General features: G+C 50.4%; 1 protein-coding gene across 1 annotated transcript in view; it reads left to right on the top strand.

Annotated features, from left to right (window-relative positions):
• Nucleotides 1–951: 951 nt before the first annotated feature.
• The window catches only part of LOC129133776 (TOG array regulator of axonemal microtubules protein 2-like), a 30,666-nt gene continuing 21,370 nt past the window's right edge, over nt 952–10,247 (top strand). The window contains exons 1-2 of the mRNA XM_077172728.1: nt 952–1,007; nt 9,983–10,029. Of these exons, the coding sequence (XP_077028843.1) occupies nt 952–1,007; nt 9,983–10,029 (103 nt within the window). The remainder of the gene's footprint in view (nt 1,008–9,982; nt 10,030–10,247) is intronic.

Raw genomic sequence — 10,247 nt, 5'->3', positions numbered from 1 at the left:
GGAAATGGCATCACACTGCAACAACAAAGCTTACAAACCAGGCCCCAGTATGATTAGCCCAGTGTCCCTGCCTAAATCCAGATATGCTTGTATTAAAAAGGAGCAAACTATTCTAACTCACTTGCCTCCTCACTTGTGCTGCCATGGGGGAGCAAAGGGGGTGAGGGGCTCTTTGCAGATGAGGGTCTCCTCCATGTGCTCCTCTTTTTTTTTTTTTTTTTTTTTTGTAGCTCATGGGGAATCCTGTGTGCCATTCCAACTCTTTGTTATCAAATGTGTGAAGGCATGGTGCTGCTGTAGCAGCAGCCTGAGTTCAGTGGGAACATGTCCAAAGCACTGGGTCCCACAGCAGTGGGAACAGTGAGAGACTTGCCTCTGCTGCCATGGCCATCCAGCCTGGGGAGAGCAGCTGCTGGGGCTTCCCCCATTCTGCCAACAGTAGTCTGCCTCCAGCATGTGGCCTGTATGGCCATGATTTTGCCAGAGTGTGGAAAATGCGTTGTTTGAATGTGTTTTGATGGTGTCTGACATCACCTGACTGGAGCAGTTTGGTGGGCAGGACGCCCTGTGGGCAGGGCCATGGCAGGGATGGGTGGCTGGCACTGGCACTGGCACTGGCACTGGCAGTGTTATTTTCCCAGGCAGGCTCCTGGTACAGCTGTGGGGGAGGGCACCAGCAGCTGTATCAGCCCAGCGAGCAGCAGCACATGGAGGAGACCCTCATCTGCAAAGAGCCCCTCACCCCCTTTGCTCCCCCATGGCAGCACAAGATGATTCCCCGCAGGGGAAGGGCTGCTGCAGGCTGGAGACTCCTGCAGCCAGGCCTTGTTGCAATCTCCTTGCTGCAGCTGTGCCTGGAGGATGTTGGCCTGCAGCAGCACTGCTGATGCCCGGGAATGCTGCTGGGCTCAGAGAGGCAGAGTGTGTGCAAAAGCTGCATTCAAAGCGCTGATGGCGAGACCCCGGAGCCGCTGGCAAGGGCAGCAGCTCTTCTTCATTCCGTGCAGGTGAGAGCCCAGCCTTGGAGCCTGTCCCTGGGGACAGGGAAACGCTCTGAGCGTAGGTTTGAATTTTCAGGGACAGTCCAAATGAGAATTGCTTTGAGGCAGGTGTTGTAATGTTGGTTTTGGGTCTGTCTGCAGGAAAGAAAGCAGGAAGAAACCCCTTGAGCAACAAAGGAGAACTCTGCATGGCAAATTTACACCCTACAGATACACTGATCATATCAGCCCTCTGAATACTGGGGGCATCTAATGCAGAGAGCAAAGCTTCTTTGAATAGATAGGAGAGATAAGACTTGAAGAAATGATTTTGCAGATGCAGAAAAGGGGATCAGACCCACGGGTCCCATGGCTCAGGCTTACTTCTGCCAAATCAAGCATGATCAGTTTTATCTTTTCTGTTGGAGTGTATTTCAGAATGACCTGCCTATTGTGATATTACTGCTAAGAAATTTGGAATTGTCAGGAACCGCCAAGATCAGAAATATTTTGAAGCAGATCATGTCTATGTTGGGCTTGGGTGTCTCTGCAATAAAGAAAGCAGGGAATAAAGCCATGGAACAATGAAGCAGAGCAAAAGTGGAACGTTTGGATGGTCAATTTGTTCCCTACAGCTATTGGCCAGCTGAATTACGGGGTCATCTACTGGGAAGTGCAAAGCTTCTTTAACTTCCACCTCCTGGTGCCATTGTTTGTGTCCCAGCACTTGGTTTGATGTGAAGACAAATAAACAAAATCCCACACCAACAAGCTGCAACCCAGAACTGAGTGGGAATTACAGAAATAAAGGCCTTGAAAAGTAGCTTTGGAAAGGGTCTATATCCTAGACAGTGTGAAAGCCTCAGGCCTGGCCTGGCTGGGCTTAGGGCTGGCTGCCCTTGGGAGGGGAATGGAAGGGGATGGAGTCGGGGTGGGGTTTTGCAGCCATGGAAACGAGAGAACCATGGTGAGCGTGTCACAAAGGGGCAGCCCCAGGCTGGGCTGGTGCAGGTTGTGTTGACACAGCCCCAGCGGCAGCAGACGCGTCCGGCTCTGCCTCTCTGTGCCGAGCGCTGGCGATTGGAGCCACCTGGCCTTGTTCAAAGGCTGGCACCAAGCTCCCGGTGCTGACTGCTCTGAGACCGTTCCCAAATTCCAACCCAGGCACTTCTGCCAGGCAGAAACACGGGTTCAAACATGGATTTCACTGGAAAAGGAAAGACCCCTGAAGGAAAAGGTGAGGATAGAAAGGAGCTGAAAGGCTGAAGCCAAATGGAAAACAAATCCCACCAGATTTCAGAGAAAACTGGTCTGTGGTGGTCAGTGCTGTCTCTGTGTCAGAGTAGGTGGCTGACAGCTACAGATGATCCTGAAAGGATGCCCTGAGGCATCACAACATTCTGTCATTAGTTTACTCTGCTTTCTCCTTTTTGACAGTGGCCAAATCACTCATACTGTCAGCCAGGATAGGGACTGTGGCCACAGCTGACCACAGATTGGACACGGTCATGAGATGCAAGTCCTGTTGCTTTCTTTGCCATCAATGCCATCAACGTTAGGTCTCACTACAGATAAATTTCCTGTTCTTCCTCTGCTTGCTAGTTGGGCCCAACCCTGAGGATGGTATTACAGTGCACTAGAAACACCAATAATGCCTGCCTGCTTGTGGGAAGGTTTTTGTGGTTTGCAGAACTAGCAGTCACAGCTAGTGTGGGTTTTTCCAGTGGATTCACAGGCCAGCCTTAAGAAAGAATCTTTTTTTCTTTTTTCCCCTCTTATCATTGGAGCTTTCCACCTTTACCTTCAGACTTGCTAACTCAATACTCTTCAGAAAAATTAAATGCAGGCCAGTTCCATGAGAAATAAAACCAAATAAATTTTCTCAATAATTAGAAATTATTCCCCTCGAGTGCCACACCCATTAGATTTGCTGATGATAAAGGTGGGAGTTCACCTAACTCACTTCTTCCCTTGTGAGCATGGCTGAGCCTCACACCGAGGTGAGGGGGGAGCTGGGCCAGTCTCTGTTGGGAGGAAGGGTCCTGTGTCAGCGCAGAGAGGCTGTGCACATTGCCAGGGAACAGCTGTGCCCTGCATGTGCCCCTGCAAGGAGCTGTGCTGCTGCCAGTGCCCCTGGAGCTGCAGGGCTGCTGAGCTGTGGGGCAGGCAGAGGAGCAGGAGGGTGCAGGTGCAGCTGAGCCATTTCTGGAGAGCACAGGGCTCTGGGCTCCCTGCTGTCCCAGGGCAGCCCAGAGGCCAGGCTGTGCCTGTGCTAGCTCTGGGCAAGTGGCTCAGGGTTTTGCCCTGGCCTGCCTCAAGTGTCTGCCAGCAGGAGCATGTTTCCCTGTGCAGCTGTTTAGAAGTTGGCAGGAAATGTGTCCCATGAAATACGGAGCTTCAGATGCTTTAGGTTTGCATGGTGGCCTCTGTTCTATTTTGTGTCTCCACTTTGCAGGCCTGACTGGCTGCCCTCTTGCCAAGAGGTTTTCCCTGGCAAGTCCCTCCATGCTCCTTCCCTCCAAGCCATTGCCTCCCATCCAGAAGAGCTCTCCTTCTACCGAGCCAGGCCCAACATGCAGCGGAGAGCAGGAGAATGGGGAAAATGGCACCAGCTGGGATGGGTCCTGGGTAAAAAAACAGGAGCTGATTTCAGAGGGAAAAGGATGTAAGGTAAGGAGACCAAAGTAAGTGCAGTGTGGTAAATGTTCAGGTGATGTGCTGTGGGCAGAGCTCTGAGACCTTTTCCCTGACAGGAACTGACCCTCTCACTGAAGGTGAACAGGTCCTGGTTTGGCTCTTTAGCTGGGCCAGAAATGATGGGATATGAAGGAAGGGTGTGCACCTGCCCCTGCTGCCTCCAGCCCCATTCCTGGCCATGGCATGGGGGCCCTGGAGCAATGTGGGCAGGCAGAGAGCTTGCAGAGAGCAGCAGGGCAGGGAGCTCTGCTGAACTTCCTCAGTGCCAGGGAGCCTGAGATGATGGATGTGTGGGAGCTGGAGAGCAGCCAGCATCCCGAGAGCTCAGCAGCATCTGGGCTCCAAGGCTGCTGGGGAAGTGCAGGAGGGAAGGGCAGCAGCAGGAGAAATGAGGGGCCTGAGAAAACCAGGTTTGGACATCCTGCAGAATGGTTTTGTGGGGACGTGGCTGGAGATCAGCAGTGGCTGTGAGACACCTCAGGGGCAGGGAGAGAACAGTGATCTAAAGCCACTGCCATGCCATCCAAAAGGGCAGTGGAGGCAGGGGCACCTCAGAACATCTTGATGTCAAACATGTGAATGCCAGCTAGGAATGCAGCCACACTTGGAGAAACCTGAGCAGAAGGGGAGAGGTGGCAAATGTGTGACATGGGCTGACCCTCACCTCCTCCCTTTACTAGGTCACCCTTCCTCATCCTGGGCCAAGCTGCTTCATCAGTTTGTCTTTTCTGCCAGGTCCCAGTTAAATGCATGGCTAAATGTCTTGAAGCATGAATGGGGGCAAGGCTGGATGCTTGACCTGAGCACTGTGTTCTACTCTTTCCAGACTTCCTTGCTCTATTCCAGTGGTGGGGATATGAAGAAGGGGTCACTGGCACCACCTTTGATCCCCCCCATAGGCAAGGCAGTGAGTCCCCCTGTGGGCAGCGCTGCAGGGTCTCTGCCAAGCTCTCCCCAGCTGGAATTCCAGGAGTCCCAGGAGATGAGGTGAGCCAAGGTGTCTGCTGCTGCAGTGTGCTGTTCAGCTCTCGCTTCCCATCTTGTGTGGGTTTTTTGCCCAGTCAGATATCCCATGTATTTAGGCAAGCCTCTGTGTATTCACCATTATGCCCATCTATGATGATCCAGCACAATGTCAAAGGCAACAGCAATGTCCCAAGAGCAGAGGTGGTGGTGGGGAAGAGGAGGCAGGGCTTCAAAGCACCTCCTGATGGGTCCTCTGCTGGACTTGGCTATTGTTTCACACAGAACTTGGTCAACTCTGTGTGACTCCAGCATCTGAAAGCTTAAGGACAATGAATCAGCTTTGCATCCTGTTGGTTTATGAGTTGCATTTCCTCCTTCATCAGAGTGACCATGCTAAGAAGTTTTGCCTCCTTTCATGGTACACCCATTCCCTCCCTTCTCTTTCTACCTCCTCACATGTTCTTTTGTCCTCCATTTTCTCCAGGCCAAGACCCAGCAGCATAAACAAAGAGAACTTTGAACATGCAGGTGGGTACAGGGCATGTCTGTCCTAAAATGACCATTGTAGTCTTGACTCAGAGGTGATATTTGGAAAGCCTAGTTAAAACCCATTGTTTTAAAAATTTCTTTAAATTCATTTCAATTCCTTGATGGGCTCACTGGACTCTCCCAGAGCCCAGTCCCTGGGACTGTGCTCCAGTGGTGCAGTGAAAATTCCTCCAGTTTGAAGTGTTGAGTGGCAGGAGCTGGAGTGGTGCCTTGGGGCCCTGGAGATGCAGTGCAGGGCAAGGAAACATTCCTTTCCATCCTGCACATGCCTTTTATCTCCTGCAGCCTTTCTAGTGTCACAATTAGGGTAAAGAAAGCATTTATCATGAAATGAGAGATGTTCCCACTCCTTCCTCCTGCTTTTGAAGCAGAAAACCTTTCCTTGGGGCAGTTTCTGAGCTGAACCCTTTGAGATCTGAAGAGGATTCATGGACATTGCCTGGTTTTGCACTGGCAGAAATAGGGAAACTTCCTATGATAGAAAGTCCTTTTGAATTTTCCAATGAAGGAGAAGGTGGCTTCCAAATGGATGCAGCCTATGCAGGGTGTGAGTTTGTCATGCTGTGACAGCACAAGCCCACAGCCACCCATGGCAGGTTCACAGTGACAAATCTCTTCCCTGGCTCTCTCTGCCTGTGTCAGTGTTGCAGGCTGAGGCTGGGGCAGGAGATGCCTTCTGCCTTGTCCCTGTCCCTGCCTTGCCTGATCCCTGACAATTGGAATTGTGCCAGACAAAATGCAGTCCCTGGTGCATCTGGGTCAGGCAATGCTTTCAAGTTGAAAGCCCCAATGACACTGTTGTTGTTCCTGTGTCATCTCTGGGTGTGTAATGATAGGAGAGATGAGACTTGGAGAAATAATTCTGCTGATGCAGAAAAAGGGATCAGATCCCCTGGTTCCTTTGGGGATCAGGGTTAGTTCTGCCAAATCCTGGCTGTGGCCCCTTTGGAATGACTCTTTACTCGCTCATATGCAGCTGGAATGCTTAATGCAGCTAGGGAATAGTATTTCTCACTAAGTAAGGTGACAATTTTTCTGGATCAATTCTGTACTAGAAATTATCTATTTCATTAAACCTTACCTGTTATGGTTTTAAAAATGATCAGGCCATTCTACAGGGATAAAAAAATACAGATTGGAGAATGGTCTTTTTTTAATGATCTGCCCTTTGTAATCTCCACTAAAATTTTTTTAATTGTTATGAACTGCCATGATCAGAAATGTTTTCAACCAGGTCATGATTATGTGGGGTTTGGGTCTGTGCAGCAAAGAAAGCAGGAAATAAAGCCATGGAGCAATGAAGCTGAGCAAAAGCAAAATATTTGAAAGCTAATTAGTTCCCTGCAGATTTGGGTCCTTGAATACTGGGGACTTGAAATGGGTATGCAAAGCTTCTTTTACTTCTGACATGGGGTGCCATTGTTCACGTACCAGCACTTCCTTCCTTGTGAAGAGAAATGGAATGAGTTTTGGAACCAACCAAACCCAACCCAGAACTGAGTGGGAGTTACAGAAACAAAGGCCATGAAAACTAGCTTTGGAAACCAATTATTTCCTAGGTGTAATTGTCAAATTCTGGAGACCACTGTGGGTTGCCAACTGTTTGGAAGGAAAGGGATTTCAAAGTAGTGGATGGGCAATGAGTAACACCTAAGCAAAGCAGTAGAAGCTTTGTCTCTTGGCGTCCCTGCTCCATACAGTTAGAGGAATTCTAGTGATGCTAGTTTCATGAAATAAAAAAACAGAGTGATCTTCTGAATAGTAAAAACACCTTGGACGCCTCATCAATCTTTGGATGGATTGATTGTAAGGGTGGGAGTTCACCTAACTCACTTCTTCCCTTGTGAGCACGGCTGAGCCTCACACAGAGGTGAGGGGGGAGCTGGGCCAGTCTCTGTTGGGAGGAAGGGTCTTGTGTCAGCCCAGAGAGGCTGTGCACATTGGCAGGGAACAGCTGTGCCCTGCATGTGCCCATGCAAGGAGCTGTGCTGCTGCCAGTGCCCCTGGAGCTGCAGGGCTGCTGAGCTGTGGGGCAGGCAGAGGAGCAGGAGGGTGCAGGTGCAGCTGAGCCATTCCTGGAGAGCACAGGGCTCTGGGCTCCCTGCTGTCCCAGGCAGCCCAGAGGCCAGGCTGTGCCTGTGCTAGCTCTGGGCAGGTGGCTCAGGGTTTTGCCCTGGCCTGCCTCAAGTGTCTGCCAGCAGGAGCATGTTTCCCTGTGCAGCTGTTTAGAAGTTTGCAGGAAATGTGTCCCATGAAATATGGAGCTTCTGATGCTTTAGGTTTGCATGGTGGCCTCTGTTATATTTTGTGTCTCCACTTTGCAGGCCTGACTGGCTGCCCTCTTGCCAAGAGGTTTTCCCTGGCAAGTCCCTCCATGCTCCTTCCCTCCAAGCCGTTGCCTCCCATCCAGAAGAGCTCTCCTTCTACCAAGCCAGGCCCAACATGCAGCAGAGAGCAGGAGAATGGGGAAAATGGCACCGGCTGGGATGGGTCCTGGGTAAAAAAACAGGAGCTGATTTCAGAGGGAAAAGGATGTAAGGTAAGGAGACCAAAGTAAGTGCAGTGTGGTAAATGTTCAGGTGATGTGCTGTGGGCAGAGCTCTGAGACCTTTTCCCTGACAGGAACTGACCCCCTCACTGAAGTTTGAACAGGTCCTGCTTTGGCTCTTTAGCTGGGCCAGAAATGATGGGATATGAAGGAAGGGTGTGCACCTGCCCCTGCTGCCCCCAGCCCCATTCCTGGCCATGGCATGGGGGCCCTGGAGCAATGTGGGCAGGCAGAGAGCTTGCAGAGAGCAGCAGGGCAGGGAGCTCTGCTGAACTTCCTCAGTGCCAGGGAGCCTGAGATGATGGATGTGTGGGAGCTGGAGAGCAGCCAGCATCCCGAGAGCTCAGCAGCATCTGGGCTCCAAGGCTGCTGGGGAAGTGCAGGAGGGAAGGGCAGCAGCAGGAGAAATGAGGGGCTTGAGAAAAGCAGGTTTTGGCATCCTGCAGAATGGCTTTGTGGGGACGTGGCTGGAGATCAGCACTGGCTGTGAGACACCTCAGGGGCAGGGAGAGAACAGTGATCTAAAGCCACTGCCATGCCATCCAAAAGGGCAGTGGAGGCAGGGGCACCTCAGAGCATCTTCATGTCCAAAACCTGGATGCCAGCTGGGAATGTAGGAACCCTTAGTGAAAAGTGAGCATGAGGGGAGAGGTGGCAAATCTGGGACATGGTCTCTCCCTCACCTCCTCCATTTTCATTCCCTATCCTGGTCCAAGCTGCTTCATCAGTTTGGCTTTTCCTGCCAGGTCCCAATTGAGGGCATATCTAAATGTCTTGAGGCATGAATGAGGGCAAGTCTGGATGCTTGATCTGAGCACTGTATTCTACTCTTTCCAGACTTCCTTGCTCTATTCCAGTGGTGGGGATATGAAGAAGGGGTCACTGGCACTGCCTTTGATCCCCCCCATACGCAGGGCAGGCAGTCCCCCTGTGGGCAGCACTGCAGGGTCTCTGCCAAGCTCTCCCCAGCTGGAATTCCAGGAGTCCCAGGAGATGAGGTGAGCCAAGGTGTCTGCTGCTGCAGTGTGCTGTTCACCTTACTCTTCCTTTCTTGTTGGGTTATTTTTCACAGCAATCTGTCTCCTGTATTTTGGCAAACTTCTGTGTATTCAATATTTTGCCCATCCATGATGATCCAGCACAATGTCAAACCCAACACCATATGCCCCAAGAGCAGAGGTGGTGGTGGGGAAGAGGAGGCAGGGCTTTAAAGCACCCCCTGATGGGTCCTCTGCTGGGCTTGGCTATTGAATCTCTCTGTAATTGTTGTGGTGACATTTGGGAACTGAATTGCATGGGTCGGATCCTGCAGATGTTTGAATGCTGTCATCCTTGACTGTCAAATTCTGCAACCAGGAGAATGTGCTTGGGCAAATATTGGCTACTGGAAAGGTGTCTGCAAATTCAGGTGCTGCTTCTGTAAATGTCAGGTGTAATGTGACTGTGCCTGGGTGTCCACAGTGAAATGAGATGCCAGATAAATTTTTCAGTATAGATGTAAAATCTGATGTATAATCCAATTGATGTTTAATATTTTGATCTGGGCTTAATATCAAAGAGGTCAAGGTGGTAGAGAAGAGGCATAGGACTGTACCTGATGGAAAAATATTGGCTTGGATATGCAAGAGAAAATGTCGCTGTTACCCTTATCCAAGTGTTATCAATAAAGAGAGAGTCACAGAAGTATCATGCCAATTGAGAATCTTCGGTGGGGCTTTTAAGGTGTGCAATCTGAATATCCTCCCCTAGCAGCTGAGTTGGAAACAGCCTTTTTGTTCTTGAAAGAGCCAGCAGGTGTAATATCATTCTCAGGAGACAGCAGTGCTCTGATCCCATGTAGCATGAGGCTGTCACCAGGGTAAGGAACGAGCAAGCAAAGTCAAGCTTTGGCAGCTGTACAAAAGTAGCTGCCCTCCATACGGACTCGTGTCTCAGCTCAGCAGCTCTTGCTGCTTCAGAGAGGCTGTAGGAGCCACTTGGCTCCAAAAGGAGAGGCAGCAGAACTGGGGAGTTCTGATGCAAGTTGAAGAATGACTGCTGTGTTTGGCCAGCTCTGTGTGACTCCAGCAACGTAAATCTTAAGGACAATGAATCAACTCTGCATCCTGTTGGTTTATGGGTTGCATTTCCTCCTTCATCAGAGTGACCATGCTAAGTAGGTTTGCCTCCTTTCATGGTACACCCATTCCCTCCCTTCTCTTTCTACCTCCTCACATGTTCTTTTGTCCTCCATTTTCTCCAGGCCAAGACCCAGCAACATAAACAAAGAGAAGAACTCTGAACTTGCAGGTAGGTACAGGGCATGTCTGTCCTAAAATGACCATTGTAGTCTTGACTCAGAGGTGATATTTGGAAATCTTGGTTAAAACCAATTATTTTCAAAATTTCTTTAAATTCATTTCAATTCTTTTGTGGGCTCAGTGGACTCTCCCAGAGCCCTGTCAGTGGGAGTGTTCTCTGGTGGTGTAGTGAAAATTCCACCAGTGTGAAGTGTTGAGTGGTACCTG

This window comes from Agelaius phoeniceus (genome assembly GCF_051311805.1).
Source record: "Agelaius phoeniceus isolate bAgePho1 chromosome W unlocalized genomic scaffold, bAgePho1.hap1 SUPER_W_unloc_1, whole genome shotgun sequence".
Classification (NCBI taxonomy): domain Eukaryota; kingdom Metazoa; phylum Chordata; class Aves; order Passeriformes; family Icteridae; genus Agelaius; species Agelaius phoeniceus.
This window is presented reverse-complemented; position numbering and strand designations above follow the sequence as displayed.